At 39.2% G+C, this 16,570-nt stretch overlaps 1 protein-coding gene across 5 annotated transcripts in view; it reads left to right on the forward strand.

Annotated features, from left to right (window-relative positions):
* MDFIC (MyoD family inhibitor domain containing) overlaps positions 1-16,570 on the forward strand; it is a 75,826-nt gene that overhangs the window by 983 nt on the left and 58,273 nt on the right. For all 5 annotated transcript variants that reach the window (XM_030549048.1, XM_030549051.1, XM_030549050.1 and 2 more), the window contains one exon: positions 11,134-11,265. In XM_030549048.1, coding sequence (XP_030404908.1) covers positions 11,134-11,265 — 132 coding nt within the window. The remainder of the gene's footprint in view (positions 1-11,133; positions 11,266-16,570) is intronic.

Genomic DNA, 16,570 nt, shown 5'->3' on the forward strand with positions numbered 1-16,570 from the left:
AACAGAAAAAAAGTGGGTGGGTCTCACCCCCCACCACCCAAGTTCCTAAACGTTCCCTTTCTTTCACTTCTCAGTCTTGTGGTTTTGTTTGTAAACTCTTCTCTATAATGCCTCTCAAATTCCCAAGGTGTGCTCCGAGCAAACTGAGATAGGCAGCAGGTCTGTGACCATGACTTGCTCAGGTTGGAGGTCACTTTGTTTTCCCTTTGAGGCTACCCTGAGATACTGTGCTTTTATTAACTTATTTTTAATCCACTATTCAAAGGGATGCATATCATTTGTTTTCATCTTAGTACACACTCTCAGAATTAAATCTGATTTTTATTTTTAGTTTGGCAGCCAAATGAGTTGATTTCTGGAAAACCTGCATGTAAATTAGTTTGACAACTTATCTTCTGAAGATAACATACAGGAGGATGTGGTCATTTACTGTACATACTTTTGGTCTGTGGCAATCAGGCTTTATCTTTTTCTTTTACAGCTGGCAGTTTTGATTTAAAGAATTCTGATAGTGATATAAAATAAGTCTCTGAAGAATAGAAAGGAAGAATCTAATTTAAAATTGCTTCACTTTACCAGCTATGTATAAAGTTACACAGCATGATAACACAGTTGTACAACTGTATAATAAAGCCACACTCTCTTCTTTGGCAACATCTTTAAATCAATAGCTACATGGAATCGAAGTTGAAGTCTCGTTTGAGAAACCAGAAAGTATCCAAAACTAAATAAAAATGTTCTGGCATGTAGAAATGTTAAATTGGCTTATACTGATCTTATTGTTTTCTTGTCCTAGAGAGTGACTCATAACTGCTAAACAGCAAACTTTTTTTTTAAATTAGATACAGAAGATCAACCATGCAGAACTGAACTGTTAGAACCATGTTTTTGCCAGAAGAACCAATGTCTGTAATACCTATTTATTGTCAACATACTTTTTTGAGCATTAGGTGTCACCTTTATTGTGTCTCGTAATCAAATGTCCATACTGGTTAAACTTTACATGTAGGCCATATGTAGAAATTATTGAAGTTTGGTCAGTGAAGTAATTGATTTAGGAACATGACTTTATTTTTAAGATTTGAGGCTTTGAATTGGGTTTTTGTATTTTATTAATATGAAATAAAATCATTTAGCTTCCAAAATATTAGGCTATTTATTTAATGACCTGGGACAAAATATGACACTAATTTTGTCATGGGCAAACTATGTGTAGGAAGAAATTTGAATGACATCTATTACATGTGTAACTATCATTTTAAAGGATTATATGTTCATATTCTGAAGAGCCAATGAATCACAAGCATTGTAAGTACTTTGATTTAGATTTGTTCACTGGTTGGGGTCTGCCACACACTTTGAAGTGGTTCACGACTGTAAATACCAGCCTCAGGGCAGACATCTGTAACTGGTTGTATGTTCTATAATTAGATTTCACCAACCCAGTCCTGAAGCATTATACCAGTCTTACCAAGAATTCCCACAGTCCCCTTGGGCACTGCAGTCTATCGTGCCACTTAGGCGAGCTGGATTTAGTGATAAATGGTCACTTACACCAAAGATCACAAAATATTCAGGTTGTTCCCAGTCCCAAGAGACCAGTCACTCACCCCAGATCAGTTTGTACCTTAGATCTCACACCAAAGACAATGCTGGTAACCAATCATACAGTGAACTGACTCATAGAATATCAGGGTTGGAAGGGACCTCAGGAGGTCATCTAGTCCAACCTCCTGCTCAAAGCAGGACCAATTCCAACTAAATCATCCCAGCCAGGGCTTTGTCAAGCCTGACCTTAAAAACCTCTAAGGAAGGGAGATTCCACCACCTCCCTAGGTAACCCATTCCAGTGCTTCACCACTCTCCGATATAACTCAGGCTATATTAACTAAGAAAAGAAGTGAGAGAGTTATTTACAGGTTAAAACAAGCAGACATATACAAAAATGAATCTATGGTTCCAAAAATGTGACAGAGCTATTGTAATCTGTCAATTCAGAATGTCTTTCAAGGTAGACCCAGTGGTAACCCTGGAGATCTCTGCTTCAGTTTAGTGTCTATGGCCCCGAGAGAATCCAGACTCCAGAGATGAAAAATTTTCATGTTAGCTATCTTTATTTCCCTCTTTCAAAATTCAAAGTGATGGGACAAGGCCTTCTGCATGTAGCCTTTGTTGGCGTAATTAGCAAAGTCTTTGTATGGCACATTTAGTCTCATAGTCTTCCTTGATGGGTGGGGGAACCACCTCTTGTCTGAGTTCTCAAGCTCAGAGCAGGCATTTTTACAGTTATAAGGTAAAAGATGACCTTATAGCATGGGATACAGAGATTACAATGAGATTAATGCATGCGGCAATTTATAACCAATTTATAGAGTCTAAACACATCCTTACAAGTTTTACATCTATCTTAAACAATACTAACATACAGGTGAGGTGGTCTGGTTTTCAAATACGAATTTGTCAATTCTCAGCTGACACCTACACCTTGTCAAGAACAGCATTACAGCCCCTGCAAACTCTTAAGGACATGCTCAACTTTAAGCATGTAAGAAGTTCCATTGATGGATTGGGGTCTTATTTGCTACAACTTTAAAACGTGATTTATTTTGATAATGAACCTACACTTGTGTAGTATTTGTGGATATTTATTACTTTCTTTTAGCCTAAATCTGTTTTGGAGGGGAGGGGAAAAGGAAAGAGGTGAGTTTGTATCACTGTTAATCATTATTCCGGCGCTTCAGTCAGTTTAGCAGTATATGGTTACAAAGCCAGGGTAATTCAGGAATTAGAGAATTGAAGGTTTAGGAAAATATTTAGGCCTTTCACATATTAATCTCCTGTTGCTTAGTAAGTTCTTACTCAGTGTTAGGTTTTAGATCAGTGGTTTTCAACCTGTGGTCTGCAAACCCCTGGTGGTCCACAGCCTGTGTCTAAGATTTCCAAAAGGGTCTGTACTGCCATTTAAATTTTTTTCATGGTCCGCAAATGAAAAAAAGGTTGAAAACTGCTGTTTTTAGATGAATAACATTGTTTTGGGGGAAGCGTACATAAACTAATGTTATGCCTTTTATAAATGTGATCCCAGTACAGTGTGTGCTCTAGTAAATATTTAAAAACTGAAGAAAAATGAAGTATACTTCCGCTGCTAGTTTGTAGATCTTGTAGATTCAATTAAAGAGATTAGTTCTATGATGTCTAAAGGTATATTGTATATAATGTAAAGAAAACAGTATCCACCTCACGTTCAGATCAAGACCTTTGTGAAATATTTACAGCATTTGTTTTAAATAGAGGAAGTTGTTGCTTTTTAAATCAGTACTTAAGAAGAAATACCTCTAAAATACTGTTTGCTTTGTTAGGAAACAGAGGAATGCATGGAAGTGGAGTTCTAGTTTTCCCAATAACTCTGAATATTAGCAAATCAATTTGTATGAATTTTATTTTGAGCAACAAGACTTGCGGGGAAATAGCAATGAACATGTGCAATATTCTGTAGAGCGATTTCCATGTGGCCTGACCCTGTTAGGTGCTGCTAAACACCTATGAGTCCACTGATTTTGCTGGAAGTTGTAGGTTTCTTGAAAAGCTTTTGTTTAGTGTACTGAAAGATCAAAATGTTTTTTGGGGTAGGTCAGGGGGTTCATGGAGATAATTTGAGTAATTAATTTCAAAGTTCTAGCTATTTTGTTGAAATTTCTTTATTTTTGAAATAGGACTCCATATATTTGCAATAAAGAGCATTAACTGAATCTCTGTTTGCCTGGGAAAACTGACAAAAGTTTCATCAATTAGATATAGCTGGCTTCTTGTGTAGAATAGAAAATATTAAGTACACTTCAGTCAGAAAATCTATAATACAACCTTCAAAAATGTTTTCCAACTATTTGCAGAGACTCTCACTTCTTGAGGACGTCCATTTCTTCTCTTCCATAATTCTGCAGTGCATTGCAAGGAGAACAGACTCTCCAGTGGTGTTCTCCTCACTCAACTACTTATATTTCCAGTTGCACTGTCAGATAGAGAGCTGAAGACTAAATGTGCTTTCCCTGTTAAAACAAGACTCTTTATAAGGAAGAACTATTTAAGGTTTAAATGTCTGAAAAATGCCACAGTTATGTGACTATAAAAAAACAAGTGGAAGAAAATAGCTTCAGCAACTAGCTGGGAATACCCATGCAAATTGTGGGAAAGAAAGATGATGATGGCAGCAAAAGTTGTGAAGTATATACTGGACCAAATATATTATTTATTTATTTCACCATGCTCACCAACATGGCATCGGAGCATCTCTCCAATCACCTTTCTTATTAGACCATTTTAAAATTAATTGGTAAATATTTATGTGATTAAGGTAATTGGAATTTGGGTCTTCATATTGCTGGACTTACCGTCAGTAGCAAATGAATTAGTAGTGTCGTCCCTTTTGAAATGGAGTCATTTGAATGTTTAGTTTTGAATCCTGAGAGCCTCATCGGCATCAGTGAGGCCATGTCTACATCTAAAATTTTGCAGCGCTGGTTGTTACAGCTGTATTAGTACAGCTGTATAGGGCCAGCGCTGCAGAGTGGCCACACTTACAGCAACCAGCGCTGCAAGTGGTGTTAGATGTGGCCACACTGCAGCGCTGTTGGGCGGCTTCAAGGGGGGTTCCGGGACGAGAGAGCAAACCGGGAAAGGAAACCAGCTTCCCCGCGGTTTGCTCTCTCGGTCCCGGAGCCAGCCAGCAAACCGCAGGGAAGGAGACCTGCTTGCTTGGGGTTCCGGGACCGAGAGAGCAAACCGGGAACGCCGCGGTTTGCTCTCTCGGTCCCGGAGCCAGCCAGCAAACCGCAGGGAAGGAGACCTGCTTGCTCGGGGTTCCGGGACCGAGAGAGCAAACCGGGAACGCCGCGGTTTGCTCTCTCGGTCCCGGAGCCACCCAGCAAACCGCAGGGAAGGAGACCTGCTTGCTCGGGGTTCCGGGACCGAGAGAGCAAACCGCGGCGAAGCTGGTTTCCTTTCCCTTTCCCGGTTTGCTCTCTCGGTCCCAGAACCCCGAGCAAGCAGGTCTCCTTCCCTGCGGTTTGCTGGGTGGCTCCGGGACCGAGAGAGCAAACCGCGGCGTTCCCGGTTTGCTCTCTCGGTCCCGGAACCCCGAGCAAGCAGGTCTCCTTCCCTGCGGTTTGCTGGGTGGCTCCGGGAACGCGAGAGCAAACCGCGGCGAAGCTGGTCTCCTTTCCCGGTTTGCTCTCTCGGTCCCGGAACCCCGAGCAAGCAGGTCTCCTTCCCTGCGGTTTGCTGGGTGGCTCCGGGACCGAGAGAGCAAACCGGGAAAGGAAACCAGCTTGATTACCAGAGGCTTCCTCCTTCCACGGAGGTCAAGAAAAGCGCTGGTAACTGTCTACATTGGATTACCAGCGCTGGATCACCAGCGCTGGATCCTCTACACCCGAGACAAAATGGGAGTACGGCCAGCGCTGCAAACAGGGAGTTGCAGCGCTGGTGGTGCCCTGCAGATGTGTACACCTTCAAAGTTGCAGCGCTGTAACTCCCTCACCAGCGCTGCAACTTTCTGATGTAGACAAGCCCTGAGGTACCTCATTGGTACCAATGAGGTATACCTGGCTCTGAGGAGAGCCCTAAGAATGCACCTTTGATATACCTTTGAAGGTGCTTGTGCATTTCCTCCCCCAATAAAGATTAGGTCTGCTTGGGTGGGGCCATGATCCTGTCTGGACAGGTCCCTTGTAGTTGTTGAACGACCAGTATTAGTATCTCTCACCTCCTGTGCTCCCCAGCTGCCTGACTGCCCCCTGTATTCGTGTTCTGTGGGATGTAGATTGGACTCTGAAGGACACCTAATGCACCTAAATAAGAAGTCTGACTCAGCATTTCTGACCACCAGTAGCTCCCTTTGAAGTAAAATGTCTAAAAATGTTAGCACTGACCTGGTGCTGTTTATTACTTTTACCCATGGATAGACTTTTTATATTAAATCCTGTGCATTTAAATAAACTGTACACTATTAAAAGGTTGATCTTGCACAGAATTCCAGCTGAATAATCAGGCCATGTCTTCGACTGTTTTGGAGTATCATCTAAGAGTACTGAATAAGCTTTTGCCTTGACCTGTTGTTAACTAAAAATAATCTAGAATAACAATTAGTGAACATTGCCTAAATGTTTGCAAAATAGAGAAACAACCAGTGTTAGTATGAAAGGAAGAATAATAACTGCGCTTCAGAGAGTAACAGATATCTAAAGAAGATTTAGAGTGTTGAAACCGATTCAAACACTTCGGCTGAAAAAAATAGAAGAAATAAAGAGAAAAATTCAGAAAATGACATCCAGCAGCCTCCTCTTTCCCTGCGAAATATACTTCCATCCAAATTCAAAGTATGAAATTAATTTAGGATTTGAAAAAAGAATTAATGTTCAGTACCTCGGGAAAGCACTTAAGCACATTCTCAACTTCAAGCATGTGCTCAAAGTCCCATTGACTTTGCATGCTTTAGTCCTTAATGTGAATAGGGATGCTATCCTGGGGCCATAAAAGAATACTGCATCCAGATTGGACTTGGACTGTAGTAATCCTGCTTCACTGGTACTCCTAGAATTTCTTAAGGTTTACAGCTAGCTGCTCCAGTTGCCGTAATAGTTACACTTTACCAGCAGTTTCTGAATGTTATGAGTAATGGGGATTTTTTTTTTCAATTGTTGGGCAATTATAGTTATTTTTTCCCAAACTAGTTAAGTACTTACTTCGTGTTTCCAGATAATTTTATATCTGGCTTATTATTTTTGTGAAATTGGTATACTTCATAGTTGTCAGCATTGGTTCTAAAGTAACACCAAATGAAAAGCAGAAATTCATAAATGCCTAACTGTAGCTTTTCCTGTAAACCTACTTCAGCTTTCAGTTTCATATGCATAGTACCAGTGAAATGATTCATGTCCACAGGGCTGGGATACATTTATAAAGCTTTGCGGATGATACCAAGCTGGGAGGGGTTGCAAGTGCTTATGAGAGATAAGATTAAAATTCAAAATGATCTGGACAAACTGGAAAATGGTCTGAAGTAAATAGGATGAAATTCAATAAGGACAAATGCAAAGTACTCCCCTTAGGAAGGAACAATCAGGAAAGATGTGGACAAATTGGGAAAAAGTCAAGAGAAGAGCAACAAAAATGATTAAAGGTCTAGCAAACATGACCAGTTAGGGAAGATTGAAAAAAATGTGTTTGTTTACTCTGGATAAGAGAAGACTGAGAGAGGACAAGCGAATAGTTTTCAAGTACATAAAAGGTTGTTACAAGGAGGAGGGAGAAAAAATTGTTCTCCTTAACCTCTGAGGATAGAACAAGAAGCAATGGGCTTAAATTGCAGCAAGGGTGGTTTGGGCGGGACATTAGAAGAAAATTCCTAACTGTAAGGGTGGTTAAAAACTCAAATAAATTGCCTAGGGAGGTTGTGGAATCTCCATCACTGGAGATTTTTAAGAGCAGGTTAGACAAACATCTGTCAGGGATAGTCTAGATCAGTATTTCCCAAACTTGGGTTGCCACTTGTGTAGGGAAAGCCCCTGGCGGGCTGGGCCGATTTGTTTACCTGCCCCATCCGCAGGTCTGGCCGATTGTGGCTCCTACTGGCCACGGTTCACTGCTTCAGGCCAATGGGAGCCGCTGGAAGCAGCGTAGTCTGAGTGATGTATTGGCTGTTGCTTCCAGCAGCTCCCACTGGCCACGAGCAGCGAACTGCGGCCACTTGGAGCCGCGATCAGCCGGTCCTATGGACGGGGCAGATAAACAAACTGGCCCGGCCCACCAGGGACTTTTGCTACACAAGCGACGTCCCAAGTTTGGGAAACACTAGTCTAGATAATACTTAGTCCTGCCATGAGTGCAGGAAACTGGACTAGATGACACCTCAAGATCCCTTCTAGTCCTTTGTTTCTATGCTTCTGTCAGGGCCTTAGACTGTAGTTAGCTGATAGATCAACAAGGGGATTTAGGCACCTGAACGCCAGTTTTGCTGCCTAAATCCAAGGATTCAACTGAGAAGTGGGTCAGCTAAAAGTTGTAATGGATAAGTACTTTTGTGGGTCTAGTTCTGAGCTCCTAGGGACTGTTTTTTTAAAAGCAGCAGTTCCTAGTACAAGAAGGACTTGATCCTGAGTCAGTACGGTAATACAATTGAATAACAGTAATAACCAAGGAAAGGGTATGATGCTTTTACTGTATCATTTGAAAAAACGTATGGAAGTTTTGAAGAGAGAGTGGTTTTTTGGATGAACACATTCTAATGAATATCAAACAAAATATCTAGGATGTTAGAGTTTGGAAATAATCTGAGTTGAACTGCGTCTCTTTTTCCTACTCACTGTCAATTTTGAGGGTAATTTCATGTAGGCAGAAAGATGTAATGGAGAAGAGAAAGCTAGTACACAGAGAGAGATATCTAAAGACCAAACTTCTTTGAACAAGAGAAGTGTTATAAGTTCCTACAGAAAACCCATGAAAAAGGAGTGCACCTGTTTACTGCCTGAGCATGTCATTGCTCTCATATCATCTTTAGGCTCTGTTGGGAAAACTTTCTGAGCAGGTATGACACATCAGCCAAGGTTCAAGCATTTGCTTGGATTGTTGCTAATAGTCATTGTAATGCTTTACTTTATTGACCTTGCTTTCAGGCATGTTTCATAACAAAATACCTACAAATACAATTTTTTTTAACCCCTACAAATGGAGGCAATGTTCGTCTTCATGCGTGCTTGGACAGCAACTAGCACATTGTGTCAGCACTTCTTGAATCAAGAAAATAATCATAGGACTGGAAGGGACCTTGAGAGATCTAATCATGTCCCCTGCACTCATGATAGGACTAAGTATTATCTAGACCATTCCTGACAGGTGTTAGTCTAATATAGAATCCAAATTTTTTCTCCATTATTTGAAGTCTAATAATGAAATCCAAGAAGCCTAAAATGTCAATTATGGGGAAAATTCCCATTAAAAAAAATAAATTTAGATATTCTGCTGGAGTGGGGGGTGGGGTAGGAAGGAGAGGGAAATGAGAGGGTAAATCACTGGTTATTATTTTCACTGTGAAATCTGAAAAAATGTTGAGATAGACTTTTGTCTATGGACATTTGGGAGCAGATCCTTGCTTGGAAGTTAATGGTGTTATGCTGCACATCTGTCCTTTGATATCCCTTCAGCAATTTAAGATATTCATTTTTGGATAATCCTCAAATCAAGAGTTATTTTATGGTTAATTGCCACACTCCTTTCTTAAATGTTGCACCTTTATTCTCCTGATGTTAACAGTTTTATCACAATTTCAGGATTGGTTCACAGAATAGCCAATTAAGTAGTGCTGGCTAGCAGCGTACTGTATATACAGTCATAGTTTTTCAAACAGGAAACAAAAATGAGAGAATTCAAGTATGGTTTAATCCACAGCAATGAAAAGAAGTTGGGAAATGAGTATAAAACTAATAGAAAAGTAAAATTAAAGGTTATGAATTATGAACTATTTCACTGACTATAGCAGACTTTAGATATTGGGAAGCTGTCTACTTAAGACTGAATGATAACTGCTCTGGTGTGATGACATCTAAGGAAATTTGACTCTTATGGTTGCTTCTACACTCAGAATTCTAGTTCACTTGATTAAAATTTAATTTGGAATTTTGACTGCCCCAAAATACAGTTCTTTCAGTAGGACTGTTGTTTAATATCATCTACTACATCAAGATTCTAAATAGGGTTGTGCACCATCACATCTTATACAAAACAGTTACCGTTGCACAGTGAAACATCAATTGTTTTCCAGCAATTTAGGATTGGTATGATAATCTTCTTAATTTTGTTCTTCTGGTTAGTTTAAGAGCAAAATCTTTTAAAATGATTTAAATTGTTATCTGTGTGCTAGAGATACAGTAAATTAATAAAGGTAACATTAAGAATTTCATGCCCTTTCCCCCCACTATTCAACAAGTAGTTCACTTTATTTTAAAATAGCTTTAAATAGCACACATTATAAAACTCATTTAAAAATGTTATGTAGTGTGAAATATTATTTCAACTTGAACTCCAAGTGCAGTATTTTATGTACTATTTTAACATGGAGTATAGATTTTTAAACTGGTGATCTGTCAGTGACGTGTTGTAAATAAAATAATTGCCTATGGTAGATACTTATGAAAGATTTCATTTATTTTGGAGAGTGAAAATATGGGTGAGTGCTTGTCAGCAGGAAGAAACTTTATATGGGAAACTACATGTGAACATATTACTGTTGAATTCCACAGTACTTGTAAAGAAGGCTTAAAAGTCTCTTGGCCAACACTGTGAAGTAAGCTTCCTTCGTTTGGAGTATGTTTATTACAAAAAGAAAAGCATTTTGTAAATTTGATTAGGAATTCATTTTAATGCAACAATGACTTTTCATATCTTTAAGAAAACAACAGCTGAAAGTTCTGTTACCAGGGGATTTTTGTCTCCATCACTTTTGGCTATTAGTCAATAAAAGTCCTTAGTCATATGTTGAATCTCAGACCTTTGACACAGTTCCTATAGCTTTTATGAAATTCCCAAGTAGCAAGTAGTTTGTACATGAGATGCACGTCTGCATGGGCAAAAATACCAGATTTTGCGTGTCATTTAGAGATTTTGGCTGAAAATGTTGTTTTGGAAGGTAAATAAATTTTGTTAAACTCAAAACACAGTTTGCCGTTAAACTGTCCTCTTAAGGAATGTTTGCATGTGAACATGTAAAATGCAAGCCCACTGAAAGTATCAGAGGGGTAGCCGTGTTAGTCTGGATCTTTAAAAGCAGCAAAGAATCCTGTGGCACCTTATAGACTAACAGACGTTTTGGAGCATGAGCTTTCGTGGGTGAATACCGACTTCCTCAGATGAGCTCATGCTCCAAAACGTCTGTTAGTCTATAAGGTGCCACAGGATTCTTTGCTGCTTTTACAAGCCCACTGAAAGACTTTCGTTAAAGAACTAATCTGATTAGATGAGCAAAAATGATGGGAAAACTAGTGGAAAACTAACATTATTTTGCATTATTTGAAAGGGGGAAATAACAGTAGACAGTACTGTTATCAGTGATTTGAAATTACAATATGTTTTTCTTTGATTTAGAAAAATGTGACAAAGTGAATACAGCTGCAGGAGAGAGAGACATAACACCACCTTCCAATAACCAAAGCATACAACCAGAGATACAAGACCAGTCCGTCTGGGGAAATCGCACTGATGGTGACCTCATCAGAAGTAAGTATTTCCAGAACAAATTGCTGTCGTTTAGGCTTGCTTTACTAGTGTAATGCGGTACTGACTGTTGACTCAGTTAAATGTGTGTCAAATCAATTATGTTGCAACCATAATGTATGTCAACAGAATTTCTTCCCTGAAATGATTCCTGTCAGCATTATCAGCAAGAGGTTGAAACCAAGACATAAACAAGATGTTTTGGTGATTTGAGTGTTGCTGCATAACAGTATAATAAGAAACTCCTGTACAGTTTACCTCTTTAAGACATAATATTATGTGATGTGATGTACTTTGCCTATAAGTTTATGACAAGATGAGTTTATGTAGCAGACAAACTAGTTGCAGTGTGCAACTTTACTAAGTACTATCACCGTAGGTTTATCAAGTTACATGTTTAAGTGGCAGAGTAAACTAGGCTCAGCGCAGCTTTCTGTAAAGCTAGAGCTTCCATTCAGATACACTGAGCAACAGCATTCTACAAGTTTATAAGAAATTTCAAGTCCTAAAGTAGCACATTTGCAGAAAGGTCTTGCATAACAAAATGTAGCCTTGGCAGACCCAGAACTAAAAGAATGTTGTAAAACATATCTTAAAGCATGATTGGTAAGGGATTAACACTTGATAGCCTTACATTCTTTATTTAAAATAAATTATAGACTGGGGTGCACCTTGTAAAAGCTATTTCCATTTTCTCTTATCAATCAGTGTTTATGCACTGCCCAGTGTATCCTGAAAATTGCACATGTTTAAAGATAAAATGTTTTGCTAATAATTGTTAGTGCTAATACTATGTTTACTTTAACATTCTGTGAATAGTTGAGCTTTTGAAAGTCAAGGGAGTGGTAGCATGGGGAAATGTTTTTAATTACAAGGTATATTCATAAAGTGAATAAGCTTGAAGCAGCTTTTTGCATCTACTTTCAACCTGAGCAATGTGGACTGACTGTCCACTTAAAGGTCAGATTTGCATCACAGTCTGCATGTATTGTCCTTCTTCAGCGAAGTTTCAGTAGGATAAATTTGTGGTACTCTAGTCCTCAGAACTCTCCATAATTAAGCATTTCTTTTCCCTTGTGGGGTTCCAACTCCTACCCTCTCTGAGCAGCTGAATAAAAGTCTTTTTGAAATATCAGCTTCTCTCTTTTTTGGATAACTCCATAAATATTTTGCTGTGTCTTGGATGTATTGTATTACTAGTTAGATGTTTCTTAGAAAAGCTTAAATTTACCTAAAGGTAAATCTGTACATTTTTCATAGTTTGGGGTAATAGTTGTAATATATCAGGGGTTCTCAAACTGGGGGTCGGGACCCCTCAGGAGGTCGTGAGGTTATTACATGGGGGGTTGTGAGCTGTCAGCCTCCACCCCAAACCACGCTTTGTCTCCAGCATTTATAATGGTGTTAAATATATAAACAAGTGTTTTTAATTTAAAAGGGGGGGTCACACTCAGAGGCTTGCTCTGTGAAAGGGGTACAGTAGTTTGAGAACCACTGTCATATATGGTGACATAAATGTATGTAAAGCAGTATGGTAGGAGAGCTGTGCCACAATTAACAGGTTCCTTATCCCAGAGGACTATCAGTCTAAGGGCATAAGCTAGGGCAGTTCAAAATACTGTACCGAGTATTAAGGTGTGTCTGCACTACAAGCTCTACAGAGGCAAAACTGCAGCTGCACCCCTGTAGTGCGGACATTTGCTACAGTAATGGGAGAGATTTTTCCATTGCCTTAGGAAGTTCCTCCCCCTTCCTCTGAGAGGTAGATCAATGGAAGAATTCTCCTCTGGACCTAGTGGTGTCCATATTGGGGGTGAGGTCGTCATAATTCCGTCTTTCAGGGTGTGAATTTTTCACACCCTTGAGTGATGTAGCTAGGTCGACCTAAGTTTTAGGTGTAGACCTAAGTTTGAGGCCTTAGAAAAGCAGAGTAGCTGGTAACCATAACTGGAAAAAAGCTCTTTGGAAAAAGTGGATGTTAAAAGATTTTGGAAAGGAAGAGAGCGATGTTCGAAATGTAATGGCTACAGGCAAGAAGATGCAGAGTTGAGAGTGAGCAAAGAGAGAGATGGGTATAGTGGAGGAGATGAGAGTAGAATTGTGCACAGAAGGAGGGGTATGAGGATCCTTGTAGGTTAAGAGAAGTAGTTTGAATTTTATGTGGGATTAGAAAAGAGATTGGGGAGGAAGGCATAGAGTTCTGGGAAAGTAAAATCACTTGGTAGCAATATTTTAGATGGACTGAACTGCAGTGGAGAGAGAATGGTATAGCAGAAGGTTGTAGTAGTCAAGATATAAAAAGTAGTGCATGAATTCTGTTCTTGGCAGTTGGATTGGAGACAGAAGGGTGATTTTTTTTTTTCTAGATACGGTATAGTAAGAAGCAGCAGGAATTAGCAAGTGCGTGGAAGTAAGGAGTCTAAAATGACACCATGATTGAAAGGCTGAGTAATGGGAGGGATCATCTCATCGTTGATGAGGCTGGAATAGGATAAACACCCACCAAAATATTTATTAGGATTTTCAAAAGGGATTTGGCATTGGCCTAATTGCTCCCATTGAAGTCAATATCAGTTTTACCATTGACTTCAGTGACAGCAGAGTTAGGTCAGTGCTGAATACCTCTAAAACTCCCATCCTTTCTATTTGAGTTTCATATAGCGGTAAAGTGCTGCCTTATGATGAAGCATGTGTGAATAACTGTTGTGAGATAATGAATACTCATTTTCTATTTCACCATTGTTTTTCTCCTTTAATTTTCTTAATGCAGAGCAAAGTGATCCTCCAAGAAAAAGTAGTAAAAATCATAATACTGAAGCAGATTTTCTCACTGTTCATCAGTTGTGGGCATGAGGAGAGACATAGCTTTTACATCGCATGAACAGTATTTGACTCAATTACATACCGCAAGTGCTATTTGTAAAAGTTTAACACATTGGTCGTCTTGATAACTGAAGCTTGAATAACAGACCAAGTACAATAAAGAGAACCTTGTATGTCTAAAACATTGTTTATCATCTGAATAATAAGCACTTCAGCTAAGCATAACAATGATTCAGCCAAGTATACTGTAGTATTCAAGTCAATTCAAGAAATATTGTATATAAAAATAAGTCTGGGACTAGAAGTAAACAGTGTTTTGGCATATAGTTATATTTTAAATAAGAAAATTTACATTATACTGCCTAGTCAAATAATTAGCTTTTTGTGTTTTAATTTAATTTTAAACAAAGGACACATTGTAATTTTTGTTCAAGAGTCTTGCCATCTATTTACCACTGTCCTAATGATTCAGTTTCTCTTTTTCCATATGGATTGTTTTGTCCACCCACGCAGTTGATACGTGTCTCCTTTTGTAATAAGAACCTTTTAGTTTTCATATTATAAATGTTTCCATCTGTTAATTTTCCAAGTTTTTCTTTTTTACAGATGTTTGTTATCCTGGTGTATGTAACTAAATTCATCCGTCAGTTTTACTGATCCACATATAGTACAATAGATTCGAATTTTAGAGACTCTGTGTAACGAGTTCACTATTTTTATCATTGCTCATTTGCATTTGTAAATTCACGTTACCTGGCAGAATTAATAAACTGAACAGAAGAATGGCCATACTAGGTCAGACCAAAGGTCCATCCAGCACGGTATCCTGTCTATCGACAGTGACCAATGCCAAGTGCCCCAGAGGGAGTGAACCTAACAGGTAATGATCAAGTGATCTCTCTTCTGCCATACATCTCCACCCTCTGACAAACAGAGGCTAGGGACACCATTCCTTACCCACCCTGGCTAATAGCCATTAATGGACTTAACCTCCATGAATTTATTTAATTCTCTTTTAAACCCTGTTATAGTCCTAGCCTTCACCACTTCCTCAGGCAAGGAGTTCCACAGGTTGACTGTGCGCTGTGTGAACAAGAACTTCCTTTTATTTGTTTTAAACCTGCTGCCCATTAATTTGATTTGGTGGCCCCTATTTCTTATATTATAGAAACAAGTAAATATCTTTTCCTTATTCAATTTCTCCGCATCACTCATGATTTTTATACACCTCTATCGTATCCCCCCTTAGTCTCCTCTTTTCCAAGCCTCTTTAATCTCTCCTCATATGGGACCCGTTCCAAACCCCTAATCATTTTAGTTGCCCTTCTCTGTACCTTTTCTAGTGCCAGTATATCTCTTTTGAGATGAAGAGACCACATCTGTATGCAATATTCAAGATGTGGGCATACCATGGATTTATATAAGGACAATAAGACATTCTCTGTCTTATTCTCTATCCCTTTTTAAATGATTCCTAACATCCTGTTTGCTTTTTTAACTGCCGCTGCACATGTGTGGCCGTCTTCAGAGAACTATCCACGATGACTCCAAGATCTCTTTCTTGAGTAGTTGTAGCTAAATTAGCCCCCATCATATTGTATGTGTAATTGAAATATCTAATCCACTCACTGTCTCATACAAACCCCTTCACATCCCTTAGCTTGCAGCCCGTTCCCCAAACCAGCTGCCTAACTGGTTTTGCTGCACCTTTACATGCTTGGACTCCCACACATCACTCTTTGACCGCCCCCCCACCCCAGAATCCTCAAACCCAAGTCTCAGAAACCAGTAATGAACACAATCATACTACCCCTGACAAGTGGCCTACCCCCAGCATGCATCTTTCTCCCAGTTGATGATCATTCAGGGCGTAGTGTAGGCATACTTACAAGATGAACTGTATTGTGGAAAGCAGTGACTCTTAAAAGGACCTGGATGTCATGATGGATAATCAGGTGACCATGAGTTCCCACTGCACTGCTGTGGCCAAAAGGGTTATTACAATCCTTGGATTCATGAGTGGGAGAATTTTAGGTAGGAGTTGGGAGGTCCTATTGCATCTGTATTTGGCAGTACTTGCATACTGTGTCCAGTTTTGGTGTCCACACAAGGTTATGTTAATAAATTAGAGATGGTTCAGGGGAAAGCCATGAGAAAGATTAAAGGATTGGAAAATATGCCTTATAGTGAGAAACTCCAGGGGCTCAATCTATATATCTTAACAAAGATAATGTTAAGGGTGATGTGATCACAGTTTATAAATACTTACATGGGAAATAGAAATTTGGTAATGGAGGGCTTTTCAAGCTGGCAGATGAAGGTATAACAAGATCCAGTGGATGAAAATTGAAGCTAGACAAATTCACATTAGAAGAAAGGCATACATTTTTTATGAGTGAGAGTAATTAACCATAGGAACAATTTACCAAAGGTTGTGGTGGATTCTCAATCACTGGAAATTTTTAGATCAAGCTTGGATGCTTTC

Source organism: Gopherus evgoodei, chromosome 1, assembly GCF_007399415.2.
Source record: "Gopherus evgoodei ecotype Sinaloan lineage chromosome 1, rGopEvg1_v1.p, whole genome shotgun sequence".
In the NCBI taxonomy this organism is placed as follows: Eukaryota; Metazoa; Chordata; order Testudines; family Testudinidae; genus Gopherus; species Gopherus evgoodei.